Source organism: Mytilus californianus, unplaced genomic scaffold (assembly GCF_021869535.1).
Source record: "Mytilus californianus isolate M0D057914Y unplaced genomic scaffold, xbMytCali1.0.p SCAF_12, whole genome shotgun sequence".
In the NCBI taxonomy this organism is placed as follows: domain Eukaryota; kingdom Metazoa; phylum Mollusca; class Bivalvia; order Mytilida; family Mytilidae; genus Mytilus; species Mytilus californianus.
The window spans coordinates 25,216,282-25,235,774 of NW_026262604.1; the positions used below are offsets into that span (position 1 = coordinate 25,216,282).

Below are 19,493 nucleotides of genomic sequence, written 5' to 3' on the forward strand. Positions count from 1 at the left end.
TCGATTTCATTTTTGAAGTAAACAATATATAGATTAAGCGTTATAATGGCTATGATAAAATGAAAATATAGGAGTTTTGTCCTGTGTCATTCATGGTTTTTTTCCTCTTCCTTCTTACAATTGTGTTAGAGGTGTGATTCGTACTATAAATACAGCTATATATCCCTTCCGGCGCGGGACGTTTGCGCTTTTACATAGGACGTTTGTGCTTTTTTAAATGGACATTTGCGCTTTTTATATAGGACATTTGCGCTTTTACAATATTTACTTCTCATGACTTCCCTCCTATTTTATCCGAGCTTTGGACCTGGCAGAGTTAAAAAAATAGTCATTTTTTTATTATGGTTAAAAGTCATTACGTAGCACATTCGTGTGTTTAAAAGTCTCCCGATTCACAATTTATTAGATATCGATCGACGGCAATTGCCAATGAAGGCTAATTAACACCAAGCGTGACATGTATATAATAAGAGGGTGATAAAATTTCGGCAAATATCATCTGCTTTTGATGTGGGTCCAGTATTTTATCTATGGCTATTATATCTATGGTTAAACTGATAAAACACATGAAATACCGAATAGACAATGCGAACTCAGAAATAATGTAACACTTCAAAAAACAAATTGACATTTAAATGATCGCCAAACTGTTAAAATCGATAGTGTAAATCCTCTCCACGTGATTAAGATATTTAAATATTTTCGTTGTGATCATTCAAAAGTAATATGTTGGATTATTCTTAAATCAATAAGGCAGCGACAGGTAGATAGACCTGTGGTGTACCTCACTCTGGATTATCTGACCGCTGATAACAGCCGTATAAAGACCGTATTGATTTTGTCACACAAAAATGAAGCCATAACGTAAGTATTATTTGTATCTATATAATGTGTTATTTCCTAGACGGGGAAGTAGATCTGTATATTTTTAACTAGGTGACTCGTCACTAGCGAGTATTGTATACGTGTGTCGTGTTGTTTGAAAGTATGTGCTCGAGTGTACGTTTAAGTAAAATCTTGAAACCTTGGCGACATTACCATGTTTTTTCAATAACTAATTATGGAAAGATAGGTATGTGATTAATTTATACTGCTGTCAATCAACCATTTTCTGCGTGAATGTAATGCTTAAAATGTATGTACACCGTGTTGGGGAGTCGTAAAAAACGAAAAATACTTCACTATCCTCCTGGTCAGAACCTAAGATTCTTTTCCTGAATATGCATGAAATATTATTCCAGTGGACGTTAAGTAAACATCAATCAATTAATCAAACACGAATGGTATATAAGGATGATAAAAAAAGAAAGATCAGAAGTTGCTAATATGGAATGAAAGGGATTGGTTGGGAGGGGGACGGGTTTACAAATAGTTCCTGTAATTCTCGTAAACATTTGGTATTACAGATCATATATTACAAATGTTACACCGTGTAAATGCACAGGCAGCTACAGGTTAGCCCATGAGGGTCGCTCAATATTTTTTTTTACAAGTACAAAATAAAAGTGAATTGTTAAAATTTTAATTTAATTAAGCATCAATTTATTAGACATGAATGAAATTTTGTGAATTTTTTGCTATATTTTGTAAAATTTAGACTCTTCATTCTTTATTGACTTTATTTTACAAGATAACGTCAACTTTCCAATTTTGACTTTATGAGTTAAATACAGGGGAAATGTCGTTTTCTTTTTAATTGTAAATAATTATTCATTTATATTTCTAAACCTTTGAAACAATTTTTATTAGTATAACTGTATAACTATTATTCTGTATAAGTAGTACATTTCTATGACTTTTTAAGTATGTAAATGTAGTGTTCAGTGCAATGGGTTAAAAATATATAACTAGTTTTTAGTTCATTAAACACCAACAATGGCACGCGGACCGATTTTATACTAAATAACGTTAGTTTTATAAGTAAATATATACATTAAAGGACACTATTGATTAAATGTATTTAAAATACATATAAATCTTACTATAAACAGCTGTTTTAAACTTAAACAAGATAGGTTATCTAAATATTACAAGTACATGCAGCAGAGTCAACTTCCGTGAGAACTGAAAATAAAACGGAAAACATAGTGGTTATGGACGACAATCTAGGGGAGATAATCATTATTTCTTGAATTTCTTGATTGTTTTGTTTATATTATATTTTAATACAGCACCGGTATGAGGATATCCCCTAAAGTTATTCACAGTACAATTATCATGCACAATTATACATTTATTTCCCGTGCCTGAGGGAGATATTAAAATTTGTTCATAATACTATAATAGTACTTCCATGCCAATACTTAAATACTGCAATGTCAATCCGTGCTAACACTACAATACTTCCAAGACAAAAAGATAGAACCGTCATGCTAATACTAAAGTACCCCCAAGCCAATAGTATAATACTGTTATGCAAAACATAGTACTTCCGAGCTAAAACTTTAGTACTGTCATGCCAAACCCATAGTACTTCCAAGCCAATAATATAGTATTGTCATGCTAAACCCATAGTACTTCCAAACCAATAATATAGTATTGTCATGCTATTACTACAATACTCACAAGCCTATAGTATAATACTGTCATGCTAAGACCATAGTACTTCCAAACCAATTATATAGTACTGTCATGCTAATACTACAATACTCACAAGCCTATAGTATAATATTGTCATGCTAAGACCATAGTACTTTAAAGCTTAAAAAAATAGTACTGTCATGCCAAAACCATAGTTCTTCCAAGATTATAGTAAAGTACTTTCATGCCAAATCCATAGTACTTCCAAACTAAAAGCATACTAAGTACTGCCGTGTCAAAACTATAGTATTTCCAAGCTAATAGTACCATACTTACTTTCAAGCAAGTAATATAGCAATGTGATGCTAAAACTGTGGTAATTCCATGATAATACTACAATACTTTCAAGTAAATAACATAGCAATTTGATGCCAAAACTGTGGTAACTCCATGATAATACTACAATACTTTCAAGCAAATATTATAGTACTATCATGTCAATACTATAGTACTTTCATGCCAATTCTTTAATACTTCCATGCCAATTTTACAGTACTACCATGACAATGCTACAGTACTACCATGCCAAATACTATAGTTCTACCATGCCAAATACCACAGTACTTTCATGCTTAAACTTTACTACTTTCTTTTCAAACCTATAGTACTTCTTTGCCCATTCTATAGTACTACCATGGGAAAATCACAGTACTTTCAAGCCAATAATATAACACTGCCATGATAATACTACAGAACTCACAAGCCTATAGTATAATACTGTCATTCCAAAACCATAGTATTTCTAAGCCAATAATATACAACTCTCATGCTTAAACAATAGTACTTCTAAACCAATAATATAGTACTGTCATACCAAAACCATAGTACTTCCAAACCAATAATATAGTACTGTCATACCAAAACCATAGTTCTTCCAAGCCAATAATACAGCACTGTCATGCCAAACCCAAAGAACTAACAAACAAATTATATAGTACTGTCGTGCTAATACTACAGTACTCACAAGCCTATAGTATAATACTGTCATGTCAAAACCATAGTACTTCCTAGCTAAAAAAATAGTACTGTCATGCCAAAACCATAGTACTTCCAAGCTTATGGTATAGTACTGTCATGCCAAAACCATAGAACTTCCAAGCTAAAAATATAGTACTGTCATGCCAAAACTATAGTAACTCCATGCTAATACTACCATACTTCCAAGCTAATGATATAGAAATGTGATGCCAAAACGGTAGTAACTCCATGATAAAACTACAATACTTTCAAGTTAATAATATAGTACTATCATGTCAATACTATAGTACTTTCTTGCCAATTCTTTAGTACTCCCTTGCCAATTTTACAGTACTACCATGGCAAAATCACAGTACTTTTAAGCCAATATTATAGTACTATTATGCCAAATACCATAGTACTACCACTCCAAATAATATAGTATGTCCATGCCAACTACTATAGTATATCCATGCCAATACTATAGTACTACCATGCCAAATACTATAGTTCTACAATGCCAAATACTATAGTACTACCATGCCAAATACTATAGTACTACCATGCCGAATACTATAGTTCTACCATGCCAAATATTATAGTACGTTCATGCCAGTATTACTATATTACCAAGCAAATACTATAATACTGGCACGTTGATACTCCAGTACTTCCAAGCTAATGGTATTGTACTGTCATGTCAAAACTTTAGTACTTCCATGTAAATACTACCATACTTCCAAGCGAATAATATAGCAATGTAATGCTAAAACTGTAGTAACTCCTTGATTATACTACAGTACTTCCATGCTTGAACTTTACTACTTTCTTGCCAAACCTCTAGTACTTCCTTGTCAATTCTATAGTACTACCATGGCAAAATCACAGTACTTTCAAGCCAATACTATAGTAATTCCATGCCAAATACTATACATTTTGACATTTTGTAGTACGTCCATGCCAATATTACCAAGCCAATACTTTAATATTGTCATGCCAATACACTACAGTACTTCCATACCAAAACTATAGTATATTTCATGCCAATAAAAGTATACTTTAACGCCAAGCCTGTAGCAGTTCCATACCAATATTAAAGTACTTCCGTGACAAAACTATAGTACTCCCATGCTAAATATATAGTATTTACATGATTGCCAATGAGACAACTATCCACCCAAGTTCAAATAAAGTGACTAAGCAGTTATAGGCAACCATACGGCCTTCAACAATGAGATAAACCCATACCGTATAGTCGGCTATAAAATTTATATATTAATGTCATGCCAATAATTTAGTACTTTAAAGCCATTACAATAATACTTCTATACTAAAACTATTGTATTTCTATACAAATACTTAAGTATTTCCATGAAAAAAATATAGTACCTCAACGCCAATACTATAGTATTTCATACCGATACAAAAGACCCTATACCCCTACTCCCACTATCTGACCTCAATTATATTACCTAGACAGTTGTAATTACGGAACATCAACACTGAAACATCGCAGAATGGCACAATGTTTACTTAGTTATGCAGTGCAATAATGCATTCGTGAGAGACTGATGATTTTTCTAATTTTTCTTTTACTTTTTCAATTTATTGTTCGTTTTTTAGGAGGGGATTTACTGGTATAAAGATCTAATGGAGAGCGTCAAGACATTCCCGGTCAAGTGGAAACAGCTATGTCGAACAAACGCCAGGATCAAGTTGGAACAAATGGATTTTTTATTTGGACATATGGAAAGTTTTACATGTTTTGCTTTATTGCAGTTATATGTTTTTTCCTATTGGAATATGCGGACTTCTCGGGATCAATTAGTATTCAAACTTTACCAAAAATGATCAAACACAGTGAAATGAAAGAGATTCATCAAGATGTATTATTAGGAGTAACCAAAGGCTTGCGTTTTCCCCGGAAAACGACAGTGAGTACTGTAGCTAAAAATACGGCAACAAAACCGATCTCTGCTAAACAGGTTACTGCTAGACAATCAAATAGTAGTCAGGATTTGACTGACTTCAAAAAGACACATTTTATGACCGCCAATGGTAAAGGTCGTCTTGGAAACCAACTATTTCAAGTAGCTTGTCTCATTGGTACCGCATACCGCCATAATTACACACCGTTTATTCCACGTAACCATCGCCTGAACCGTGTATTAGACCTGAAACAAGCAAGGGACATACACATGACAAATACTGCTAGCTTAGGGGAGGGAAAAGCAATGGCTTACAACAGTCAAGTTGAAGCATTATCCCATGATAAAAACTGGACGTTAAATGGATATTTTCAATCATGGAAATATTTTCATCATTGCAGACATGAAATCACCAGCTCGTTTAAATTTAAGCAAAATACAAAAAGAAAAGTGATTGAAATTCTTAAGACAGTCAATGCCAAAGGACGGCCATTGATAGGTGTACACATTAGGAGAGGTGATATGTCGACGAGTTCTGAAATGAAACGAGGCTACAATGTAGCAACACCAGAATTTATTACAAAAGCATTTTCATATTTTAGAAACAACACAAACAAACCATTATTCTTAGTTGTGTCTGATGATCCCCGGTGGTGTAAAGCTCATGCTCAAGGACCGGATGTTATATACGCAGGAACCGGAAGTCCGGAAACAGACATGGTGTTATTAACATTTTGCAATCATACAATTATCACCTCTGGATCGTTCGGGTGGTGGGGAGCATATCTAAGTGGGGGTAAAACAGTTTATTTCAGTGATTTTCCTCGTAAGGGAAGCTGGCTAGCTTCAATATATAACCGTGACGATTACTATCTCCCAGAATGGATTGGGATGCAATAGATATGTATATGCTGGTTTGAACGTTTTAGTGTTTGACATAAATGTCGAATGTTTAAAAAAAAAACACTTTACATTAGTGACGTCATTACCTTCCTAAGAAATATAAAGTATACTTGATGTAACGGATGTACATACTTAGGTCAGTTTTAGGAATTTTTGTCAGATGTTCCTACGATACAGGGTAAAATAGTTTGCCCCATAACACCCATTTTTCTTTTCATATAAGACTTCAATAGCTCATAAAAGGTCATTTACCAAAATTGAAGCAGATTCTATTCTTTCGATTAGAGACCCAAATAATACCAATGCAAATATAGAGTAAAAGTCCGAGCAAGCCTTTTCCCGCCATTTAAAAAAAAAATAGATATCTCGAAAAGGAGCTCCATAACCTATCAATATTTTTAGCTTATTTTGTTCCTTTACTTATGTTCTTCTGATTTATAGTAGCAATTTTAAATTCTAGATTTTTTTTAATTAATTGTTTCAACATATTTTCGTAAAATTAAAATTGAATTGGCCAGTTGCAAAAAAGTGGTTAATGTTGGGTTGTTGTCTCTTTGACACATTCCCCATTTCCATTCTCAACTTCATTAATACATGAGTTGTACCGTCTGTAAATTACTGTTAAAAGTACATGGTCAAAATATAGATCAGCATGAATGGGTAGCTCAAGAAGGGTTTCGTGGATTGTAGTCGTTCTTTTTTCAAATATTTTTTAATCGTCAAAATCGACATAAAAAAACCGTAAACCTTATTTTACCTGATAGAACCACACTTGGAAAAATCATGGTTTCACGTGCAAATCTATTAGAACATTACGAACCATCGAAACTTTTTCAATCCCTTGTGAGAGAACGTGTTCGGTCGAGAACAAGAGAGTAAGATTATGAACTTTGAGTGGTATTTTGGAACTCAGTATATTTAGTTTTATCAATTAAATTATCACGACCAAAAATATCATGAACATATGCAGTATTCGCGAATGTTTAGAATTTAAAATATTTGACATTGCCTTGATAATTTTATCGGAGAAATGTGAACTATGAACTATCGATGCATGTATTATTTTTGCCAAATCTATTTATGCAAATTATTATTTTTATAAGTTTTGTTAATAAAATAAAGATATAAAAATAACTTTCTGCATCATGTTGTTTTCGTATGTTACTCTCTCTCTCTCTCTCTCTCTCTCTCTCTCTCTCTCTCTCTCTCTCTCATGTTAATGAATATAGCTACCAATAAACATATTGAGAAGAAAACAAACTTCAATAAAACGAGTCTAAACTCGAGTGCTTACATGACAAAGTCATTCATACTCGACGGATGGTCTCCACAACATATTGTTTAAAATTACACAGGAGTCATAGAAATAAGGATCTATACCATGGGATGTATATGTACATACAACAGATGAAAAAGTAAATTAGATGAAGTCTTTTTTCTTCACTGTGAAAAGTTGTGAAATAGTTCATCATGCAATGCAACTCATTAACTGGGTTGGTAAATAAGCTTGGTAAATTAATTATCCGTAATTTTATGTAAACGCACAATTAAATTTGCGGGAAACATTATTTTGCTAAAATATACATATCCGTAAAAGGTAGAGTACCCGACCTGTTTAATGTATTCATGGTGTAAGTTGTCATGAAGCGAATGACCATACAGAACAATCATTTGAATTCATTAGAACAAGTTTAAATTAAAAAAAAATGTTACCGATACAAGATAAAAAAAAAACATTAAGGAAAACAATAAAAAAACTAAAAGGTTTCTATTTTCTAAAAATATATGAAGTGTCCAGTTAGTTGTATCAAACATGTATATTTACATCATCTGTTGTTTTGTGTGTGTGTGGTTTTAGGAGAAATTGACGCCATATGTATTCATATTTAGTAGTTTTGTTTGTTTATATTTTTGTACATTCTCGCAAGTAACTTAAAAACTTCTCAAAATATAAAAACAAGAAGAAAAAAGTTAATTAATTCCTAACTCGCTAAGAGTACAACATGTTAAGAAAACCACTATGCAAGCAATATCAAGGCCAGAAACATAGAAAAAATGCCTAGCAATCCATTTTATAACATATAACATTTTATAAAAAAGGAATAAAAAAAAATAATCGCCAAGCAATTTCACAGCTTCTCATAACATGGTCAGAGTAGCTCTAATACAATATCAACAATTGTGGAATTGTTTCTGTCCTAGGAAAAAAAATTATGTTTAAAATACCCGAATTAAATTCAGTCAATGACATAAGACTTTCGCACGATTAACAAACAAACGACACAAAAAATCCGAAAGATATGTATGTACTTTTAGATTTTCGAAAACTGGAGGCGTCTGAACATTTCAGTAATCTCGTCAAGTTTAGAAAGTGGATGTCAAATTTCTTTAAAATGCACTAAAATATCTGGGTTTTTTTTGGCACACAATAGATGTTTATGACCTGGTGAAAATGTTTTTATTACTTTGTTTCATAATTTGCTTCATAGTTTCAGTCATTCATCCTCAGTTTTTGTTTTTTCTACTTCTGGTCTAGCAACACCTTTACAAATGCATAACTGTGACTTTAAGATGACGAACAACAATAAAAGCAATACAATTCAGATGTGTTTCAAGTTTAAAACAAGCAGTTCCTATAATGTAACTACAGCTTAAAATAGTTACAGTTACTCATACAACGGACAAGTTGTTGACAGAATTTCCCTGGCCGTACATAAAGTAAAAGATTCGGCCAATGGAAGCATTTATTATTATACCTATATAATTTAAGATGTGGGTTTTTAATTTGTCGACTGATACGTTTGTTCCGACTTCTTAATTACATTTATTATTTTTTTACCTGTATAAATAATGAATAGTCAAGCGGCCGAGTACGGCTCGTGGTATTCTTAATACAAAAAATAACTTTCAATTTTTCCGATATCGGCACTATGACATACAACATATAGAATAATGAGAGTGGTATGGTTACATGTACCAAGCTGTCCAACAGAGTCCAAATGAAATGGATTTAAGCAACTGTAGGTCACCGTTCGGCCTTCAATAAAGAGCAAACCCTTATCGGATAGTAAACTATAAAAGGTCCCGACATGACAAAACGGTTTGATTTATAACAAATCAATAAACGTAAAACAAATATAACAGACAGCAACCAAAGGCAACCACTGAAGTACAGGCTCCTAACTTTTGTCAGGAACATATAGAATATGGCCGTTTTAAACATATTTTTGAGTGTTCAATCCGCCCCTAACCTGGGTCAGTGGTGTAACAGCACAGTTTAAGAACAATCTGTAAATGTCAGTTGGAAATGGCTTGACTCATAAGATTGGAAGAAAGCAAAACACAAAAAAACAGCTAACATAAAGATAAAAGATACAAAATACCGATCTTAGAGAACTCGAAGTTACTGAAAGCTAGTTCAAAGCCAATAATGTTAACAACCAATGTCCTCCTAGGCAATAGTCATCACGGAACATCAACACTGAATCATCGCATAATGGCACGATTTTTAAACAATTATGCAATGAAATAATGCGTTCGTGAGACAATGACCTTTTTTTCTAATTTTTCTTTTACTTTTTCAATTTATTGTTCTTATTTTCTGCAGGAGGATATTTACTAGTATAAAGATCTAAAGGAGAGCGTCAAAACATTCTAGGTCAAGTGGAAACAGCTATGTCGAACAGACGCCGAGATCAAGTTGAAACAAATGGATTTTTTATTTGGACATATGAAAAGTTTTACATGTTTTGCTTTATTGCAGTTATATGGTTTTTCGTATTGGAATATTCGGACTTCTTGGGATCAATTAGTATTCAAACTTTACCAAAGTTGATCAAAAACAGTGAAATGAAAGAGATTCATCAAGATGTAACATTTGGAGTTACAAAAGGCTTGCATTTTTCCCGGAAAACGATAGTGGGCACTGTAGCCAAACATACGGCAACAAAACCGATCTCTGCTCAACAGGTTACTGCTAGACAATCAAATAGTAGTCAGGATTTGACCGACTTCAAAAAGGCACATTTTATGACCGCCAATGGTAAAGGTCGTCTTGGAAACCAACTATTTCAAGTAGCTTGTCTCATTGGTACCGCATACCGCCATAATTACACACCGTTTATTCCACGTAACCATCGCCTGAACCGTGTATTAGACCTGAAACAAGCAAGGAACATACACATGACAAATACTGCTAGCTTAGGGGAGGGAAAAGCAATGGCTTACAACAGTCAAGTTGAAACTTTATCACATGATAAAAACTGGACGTTATATGGATATTTTCAATCATGGAAATATTTTCATCATTGCAGACATGAAATCATCAGTTCGTTTAAATTTAAGCAAAATACCAAAAGAAAAGTGATTGAAATTCTTAAGACAGTCAATGCCAAAGGACGGCCATTGATAGGTGTACACATCAGGAGAGGTGATATGTCGACGAGTTTTGAAATGAAACGAGGCTACAATGTAGCAACACCAGAATTTATTACAAAAGCATTTTCATATTTTAGAAACAATACAAACAAACCTTTATTCTTAGTTGTGTCTGATGATCCCCGGTGGTGTAAAGCTCATGTTCAAGGACCGGATGTTATATACGCAGGAACCGGAAGTCCGGAAACTGACATGGTGTTATTAACATTTTGCAATCATACAATTATCACCTCTGGATCGTTCGGGTGGTGGGGGGCATATCTAAGTGGGGGTAAAACAGTTTATTTCAGTGATTTTCCTCGTAAGGGAAGCTGGCTAGCTTCAATATATAACCGTGACGATTACTATCTCCCAGAATGGATTGGGATGCAATAGATATGTATATGCTGGTGTGAGCGTTTTAGTGTTTGACATTAATGTCGAATGTTTAAAAAAATAACACTTTACGTTAGTGACGTCATTATTTCCCTTAGGATGTACTTACTTGTCTGATGTTCGGACTCCTTTATTTTTTTCCTACGATACAAAGTAAAATATTTTGCCCCATAACACTCATTTTTCTTTTCATATAAGACTTCAATAGCCCATAAAAGGTCATTTACCAAAATTTAAGCAGATTCTAGAATTCTATTATTTCAATTAGAGACCCAAATAATACCGATGCAAATATAGAGTAAAAGTCCGAGCCAGCCTTTTCCCTTCATCTTTGAAAAATTAGATATCTGGAAAAGGAGCTCCATAACCTATCAATATTTTTAGCTTATTTTGTTCCTTTGCTTATGTTCTTCTGACTTATAGTATAAATTTTGAATTCTAGATTTTTTTAATTCACCTAAGTACATGCTTAAGCATGCAACAGAACAAACAATCCGTCTAAACTTGTGCCACCTGTGCACAGATTAAGCTGTTTTAATGACAAATAAGTAATTTGAACACCTGATTATTTGAATATATTTTCGTAAAATTAAAATTGAACTGACCAGTTGCAAAAAAGTGGTTAATGTTGGGTTGTTGTCTCTTTGACACATTCCCCATTTCCATTCTCAATTTCATTAAAACACGAGTTGTACCGTCTGTAAATTACTGTTGAAAGTACATGGTCAAAATATAGATCAGTATAAATGGGTAGCTCAAGAAGGGTTTCGTGGATTGTAGTCCTCCTTTTTTCAAATATTTTTTAAGCGTCAAAATCGACAAAAACAGCCGTAAACCTTATTTTACCTGATGGAACCACGCTTGGAAAAAATCATAAATCCACGCATGAGACTCTTTTCACAAAAAGTCTTACGACTTATATTGTTCGTAAGTTAATTTTTTTCTCGTAAGATGTTTTGTGAATACCGTCGTTTTCTGTTTGCATTTTTTTTTTAGGGAGCGTGGGGAGGTAATGGGAGGGTCACTCTTTCAATTGACATTATTTACGTTTGCATTTCCCATTATTGATGAAGAGATGCGTAATGAACGTGGTTTCTCGTGCAAATCTATTAGAACATTACGAACCATCGAAACTTTTTCAATCCCTTGTGAGAGAACGTGTTGGGTGAGAACAAGAGAGCAAGATTATGAACTTTGAGTGGTATTTTGGAACTCAGTATATTTAGTTTTATCAATTAAATTATCACGACCAAAAATATCATGAACATATGCAGTATTCGCGAATGTTAAGAATTTAAAATATTTGTCATTGCCTTAATAATTTTATCGGAGAAGTGTGAACTATGAACTATCGATGCATGAATTATTTTTACCAAATCTATTTATGCAAATTATTATTTTTATAAGTTTTGTTAATAAAATAAAGATATTAAAATAATTTTCTGCATCAGGTTGTTTTCGTATGTTACTCTCTCTCTCTCTCTCTCTCTCTCTCTCCTGTTAATGAATATAGCTACCAATAAACATAGTGAGAAGAAAACAAACTTCAATAAAACGAGTCTAAACTCGAGTGCTTACATGACAAAGTCAGTCATACTCGACGGATGGTCTCCACAACATATTGTTTAAAATTACACAGGAGTCATAGAAATAATGTTCTATACCATGGGATGTATATATACATACAACAGATGAAAATGTAAATAAGATGAAGTCTTTTTTCTTCACTGTGAAAAGTTGTGAAATAGTTCATCATGCAATGCAACTTATTAACTGGGTTGGTAAATAAGCTTGGTAAATTAATTATCCGTAATATTATGTAAACGCACAATTAAATTTTCGGGAAACATTATTATGCTAAAATAAACATATCCGTAAAAGGTAGAGTACTCGACCTGTTTAATGTATTCATGGTGTAAGTTGTCATGTAGCGAATGACCATACAGAACAATCATTTGAATTCATTAGAACAAGTTTAAATTAAAAAAAATGTTACCGATACAAGATAAAAAACATTAAGGAAAACAATAAAAAACTAAAAGGTTTCTATTTTCTAAAAATATATGAAGTGTCCAGTTAGTTGTATCAAACATGTATATTTACATCAGCTGTTGTTTTGTGTGTGTGTGGTTTTAGGAGAAATTGACGTATTCATATTTATTAGTTTTGTTTGTTTATATTTTTGTACATTCTTGCAAGTAACTTAAAAACTTCTCAAAATATGAAAAAAGAATAAAAAAAGTCAATTAATTCATAATTCGCTAAGAGTACAACATTATAAGAAAACCACTGTACAAGCAATATAAAGACCAGACACATAGAAAAAATACCTAGCAATCCATTTTATAACATATAACATTTTATACAAAAGGAATAAAAAAAAATAATTGCCAAGCAATTTCACACCTTCCCATAACATGGCCAGAGCAGCTCTAATACAATATCAGCAATTGTGGAATTGTTTCTGTCCTAGGAAAATGTATGTTTAAAATACCCGAATTAAATTCACTCAATGACTTAAGACTTTCGCACGATTAACAAACAAATGACACAAAAAATCCGAAAGATATGTATGTACTTTTAGATTTTCGAAAACTGGAGGCGCCTGAACATTTGAGTAATCTCGTCAAGTTTGGAAAGTGGATGTCAAATTTCTTTAAAATGCACTAAAATATCTGGGTTTTTTTTTTTGGCACACAATAGATGTTTATGACATTGTGAAAATGTTTTTATAACTTTGTTTCATAATTTGCTTCATAGTTTCAGTCATTCATCCTCATTTTTTTGTTTTTTCTACTACTGGATTAACAACACCTTTACAAACGCCTAACTGTGACTTGTAGATGACGAACAACAATAAAAGCACTGTTTTTTATGTGCGCACGTGTAGTGATTTTGCATTCATAACCCATTCCTCTAAAATTGATAAACTTGTTTTAAAGAGGTCAAAGGAATTTATACTAGACAATGCTCACTTCATTGTTAATTTACACAGGTACACCAGTGCATAGCAATAGACAAATCCTTATCCACTACTCTGCTGCAACGAAACACAAAAAAGGCGAGCGCCAAAGCCGCGCGTTGAGCATTTTTTTTTTATCTGAGCATGCAAGTTATATGTTTTATACATTATATTTAATTAATTAGATGAACCAAATATTTAACGTGAGATTCAGAGAAAAAATACATCGAAACTATTGTACTCCCAAGCTAAGAGTATAGTACTTTCATGTCAAAACTATTGTACTTCCAATCTAATAGTATAGTACTTTCATGCTAAAACCATAGTACTTCCAAGCTAATAGTATAGTACTTTCATGTCAAAACAATTGTACTTCCATTTTAAAACTACAATACTTCCATGCAAATAATATAACAATGTGATGCCAAAACTGTAGTAATTCCATGATAATACTACAATACTTTCAAGCAAATAATATAGTACTATCATGTCAATACTATAGTACTTCCTTGCCAATTATACAGTACTGCCATGGCAAAATCACAGTACTGTTAAGCCAATACTATAGTACAACCATGACAAATACTATAGTACTTTCCTGCCAATACTACTATATTACTAAGCAAATACTATAATACTGGCACGCTAATACTACAATACTTTCATGCTAAAACTTTACTATTTTCTTGCCAAACTATAGTACTTCCCTGCCATTCTACAGTAATACCATGCAAAATCACTATACTTTCAAACCAATACTATAGTACTACCATGTCAAATACTATAGTACATTGTACTTCCATGCCAAATACTATAGTACGTTCATGCCAATATAACTATGTTACCAAGCAAATACTATAATACTGACAGTACTTCCAAGCTAAAACTTTACTATTTTCTTGCCAAACTTATAGTACTTCCTTGCAAATTCTACAGTACCTCCAAGCTAAAACTTTACTACTTTCTTGCCAAACTTATAATACTTCCTTGCATTGCAAATTCTATAGGACTACCATGGCAAAACCACTATACTTTCAAGCCAATGCTATAGTACTACCATGTGAAGTATTATACATTTTGTATACGTCCATGCCAATATAACAAAGCCAAAACTTTAATTTTTTCAAGGCAATAAAAGTATACTTTACCGCTAAGCCTGTAGCAGTTACATACCAATACTAAAGTACTTCCGTGACAAAACTATAGTATTTCTATACAAATACTGAAGTATTTCCATTAAAAAACTATAGTTCCTCACCGCCAATACTATAGTATGACATACCGATACAAAAGGCCCACCTACTCCTACCATCACAATCATACCTCAATTATGTTTACTTTTCACATAGTCAGGACCCCCCCCCTCCCCCCCCCCCCCGGGTTAACTTAAATTTTATAGCAACTAAATTCTTTTAGCATTTTGTAGCATTTAGGCTGAAATCTTGATAATTTTTCATAAAATAGACTTGGATTTTGTGTTCAGATTTTCTTTTAATTCGATGAAATAAAGAGAACATATATTCTAATGGCTTTTTTTTTTATTCCAAAGCCATCTTCTGTTCAATATTTCCTTCCTTGACTGATACAATTCAGATGTGTTTCAAGTTTAAAACAAGCAGTTCCTATACTGTAACTACAGCTTGAAATAGTTACAATTACTCCTACAACGGACAAGTTGTTGACAGAATTTCCCTGGCCGTATATAAAGTAAAAGATTCGGTCAATGGAAGCATTTATTTTCCCTGGCCGTACATAAAGTAAAAGATTTGGCCAATGGAAGCATTTATTATTATACCTATATAATGTAAGATGTGGGTTTTTAATTTGTCGACTGATACTTTTGTTCCGACTTTTTTTTTACCTGTATAAATAGTAAATAGTCAAGCGGCCGAGTACGGCTCGTGGTATTCTTAATACAAAAAAATAACCTCAATTTTTCCCGATATCGGCACTATGACATACAAAATATAGAATAATGAGAGTGGTATGGTTACCAAGCTGTCCAACAGAGTCCAAATGAAATGGATTTAAGCAACTGTAGGTCACCGTTCGGCCTTCAACAAAGAGCAAACCCTTACCGGATAGTAAACTATAAAAGGTCCCGACATGACAAAACAGTTTGATTTATAACAAATCAATAAACGTAAAACAAATATAACAGACAGCAACCAAAGGCAACCACTGAATTACAGGCTCCTAACTTTTGACAGGAACATATAGAATATGGCCGTGTTAAACATGTTTTTGAGTGTTCAATCCGCCCCTAACCTAAGTCAATGGTGTCACAGCACAGCATAAGAACCATCTGTAAATGTCAGTTGGAAATGGCTTGACTCATTAGATTGGAAGGAAGCAAAACACAAAAAAAAGCTAACATAAAGATAAAAGATACAAAATACCGATCTTAGAGAACTCGCAGTTACTGAAAGCTAGTTCAAAGCCAATAACAACCAATGTCCTCCTAGGCAATAGTCATCACGGAACATCAACACTGAAACATCGCATAATGGCACGATTTTTAAACAATTATGCAATGAAATAATGCGTTCGTGAGAGACTGACGTTTTTTCTAATTTTTCTTTTTACTTTTTCAATTTATTGTTCTTCTTTTCTGCAGGAGGATATTTACTTGTGTAAAGATCTAAAGGAGAGCGTCAAGACATTCTAGGTCAAGTGGAAACAGCTATGTCGAACAGACGCCAAGATCAAGTTGAAACAAATGGATTTTTTATTTGGACATATAAAAAGTTTTACATGTTTTGTTTTATTGCAGTTATATGGTTTTTCGTATTGGAATATTCGGACTTCTTGGGATCAATTAGTATTCAAACCAAAGTTGATCAAAAGCAGTTTATGACCGCTAATGGTAAAGGTCGTCTTGGAAACCAACTGTTTCAAGAAGCATGTCTCATTGGTACCGCTCACTGCCATAATTACACACCGTTTATTCCACGTAACCATTGCCTGAACCGTGTATTAGACCTGAAACAAGCAAGGGACATACACATGACAAACACTGCTAACTTAGGGGAGGGAAAAGCAATGGATTACAACAGTCAAGTTGAAACTTTATCCCATGATAAAAACTGGACGTTAAATGGATATTTTCAATCATGGATATATATTCATCTTTGCAGACATGAAATCATCAGTTTGTTTAAATTTAAGCAAAATACCAAAAGAAAAGTGATAGAAATTCTTAAGACCATCAATGCTAAAGGACGACTATTGATAGGTGTACACATCAGGAGAGGTGATATGTCGACGAGTTCTGAAATGAAACGAGGCTACAATGTAGCAACACCAGAATTTATAACAAAAGCATTTTCATATTTTAGAAACAATACAAACAAACCTTTATTCTTAGTTGTTTTTGATGATCCGCGATGGTGTAAAGCGCATGCTCAAGGACCGGATGTTATCTACGCAGGAACCGGAAGTCCGGAAACAGACATGGTGTTATTAACATTTTGCAATCATACAATTATTACCTCTGGATCGTTCGGGTGGTGGGGGCATATCTAAGTGGGGGTGAAACAGTTTATTTCAGTGAATTTCCTCGAAAGGGAAGCTGGCTAGCTTCAATATATAACCGTGACGATTACGATCTAACGGAATGGATTGGGATGCAATAATTATACATTGTATATATGCTGCTGTGAGCGTTTTAGTGTTTGGCATTAATGTCGAATGTTGAAATTCTATGCAAACTTCCATAAAAATATATAAAGATGCTTAAAGTCTCGGTCTAAGTATACACTGTGGACATCTCGAGTTTGGTAATTGCAAAATTACCATCATATTTTTTTACCGTTTATCCAACGTAAGCACTTCTAAACTGTTTATTACGGAACGATCATTTGATTTTCTGGTTTTGATAGGGTTGGGACGTAAAAATAATCTTCCTACATAATTTAGCCAAATATCATTTCATAAAATGAGGGTCCATGTACTCGGTTTTAAGCTAATGATGAAATTAGTCAAACAGAACATCTTTTCCCACTATATCACATTTTGACTTCGCTAAAAATAACACTTTACGTTAGTGACGTCATTACCTCCCTAAGAAATAAAAGGTATAATTGATGTTAAGGAAGTACTTAGGTCAGGTTTAGGAATTTTTGTCAGATGTTCGGACTCCTTGGTTTTTTTTCTACGATACCGGGTAAAATATTTTGCCCCATAACACCCATTTTTCTTTTCATATAAGGCTTCAATAGCTCATTAAAGGTCATTTACCAAAATTTAAGCAGATTCTAGATTTCTTTTCTTTCGATTGGAGACCCAAATAATACCAATGTAAATATAAGGTAAATCTCTGAGCCAGCCTTTTCCCGCCATTTAAAAAAAAATAAATATCTCGAAAAGGAGCTCCATAACCTGTCAATATTTTTAGCTTATTTTGCTCCTTAACTTATGTTCTTCTGACTTATTGTATCAATTTTAAATTCTAGATTTGTTTAATTTCCCCTAATTACATCCCTAAGCATGCAACAGAACAAACAATCCGTCTGAACTTATGTCACCTGTGAACAGATTAAGCTGTTTAAATGACAAATATAAGTAATTTGAACACATATTGATTGTTTGAATACTAGTATAGTTTCGTAGAATTAGAATTGTACCGTCTGTAAATTACTGTTGAAAGTTCATGGTCAAAATATAGATCAGCATGAATGGGCAGCACAAGAAAGGTTTCGTGGATTGTAGCCCTCCTTTTTTCGAATATTTTTATGGCGTCAAAATCGACAAAAATAGCCTAAAACCTTATTTTAATTGATGAAATCACATGTGAAAAAAATCATAAATGCACGCATGTTTTTTTCCCAAAAAGTCTTACGACTAATATTGTTCGTAAGTAAATTTTTTTCTCGTAAGATGTTTTGTAAAAACCGTCGCTGGAACTTGCTGATTTTCTACTGCTGTTGTTTTATGTTTGCATTTTTTTCCGGGGCGTGGGGGGGAGGGTAATGGGAGGGTCACTCTTTCAACTGATATTAAACACGTTTCCATTTTCGATAATTGATGAACAGATGCGTAATGAAATGAAGATTATGAAATTTGAGTGGTATTTTGGAACTCAGTATATTTAGTTTTATCAATTGAAAAATCACGACCAAAAATATCATAAAGATATTCAGTATTCACGAATGTTTAGAATTTAAAATATTTGTCATTGCCTTAATAATTTTATCTGAAAAATGTGAACTATGAACTATCGATGCATGTACTTTTTTTACCAAATCTATTTAAGATAAATATAGCAACCAAAAAACATAGTGAGAAGAAAACAAACTTTAATAAAACGAGTCTTAACTGAGTGCTTACATGACAAAGTCATTCATATTCGA

At 33.1% G+C, this 19,493-nt stretch overlaps 1 protein-coding gene and 1 pseudogene across 4 annotated transcripts; both read left to right on the forward strand.

The window, feature by feature from the left end:
* Positions 1-644: 644 nt before the first annotated feature.
* On the forward strand, positions 645-18,416 carry LOC127721610 (galactoside alpha-(1,2)-fucosyltransferase 2-like). Of its 4 annotated transcripts, none has more exons than XM_052228375.1 (3): positions 645-864; positions 5,161-5,982; positions 10,798-12,608. In XM_052228375.1, exons 2-3 carry the CDS (start codon positions 5,229-5,231, stop codon positions 11,178-11,180), a joined length of 1,137 nt encoding a protein of 378 aa, XP_052084335.1. In that variant the 5' UTR covers positions 645-864; positions 5,161-5,228; the 3' UTR covers positions 11,181-12,608. The 4 variants fall into 4 exon arrangements, 3 of the variants coding, with proteins under 3 accessions (XP_052084335.1, XP_052084332.1, XP_052084333.1); XR_007991340.1 differs by lacking the exon at positions 10,798-12,608 and adding an exon at positions 18,247-18,416 and having other exon boundaries at positions 671-864; positions 5,161-6,504; XM_052228372.1 differs by lacking the exon at positions 10,798-12,608 and having other exon boundaries at positions 671-864; positions 5,161-7,503.
* On the forward strand, positions 16,996-17,777 carry LOC127722362 (galactoside 2-alpha-L-fucosyltransferase SEC1-like; annotated as a pseudogene).
* Positions 18,417-19,493: the final 1,077 nt, after the last annotated feature.

What these genes read in the sequence shown, in the direction of transcription:
- LOC127721610 (XM_052228375.1), top strand. Translation starts at nt 5,229, where the DNA reads ATGTCGAACAAACGCCAGGATCAAGTTGGAACAAATGGATTTTTTATT. An exon ending in AGGTGTACACATTAGGAGAG is followed by an intron (nt 5,983 to 10,797) that starts GTGATATGTCGA and finishes ACATCAGGAGAG; the next exon opens with GTGATATGTCGACGAGTTTT.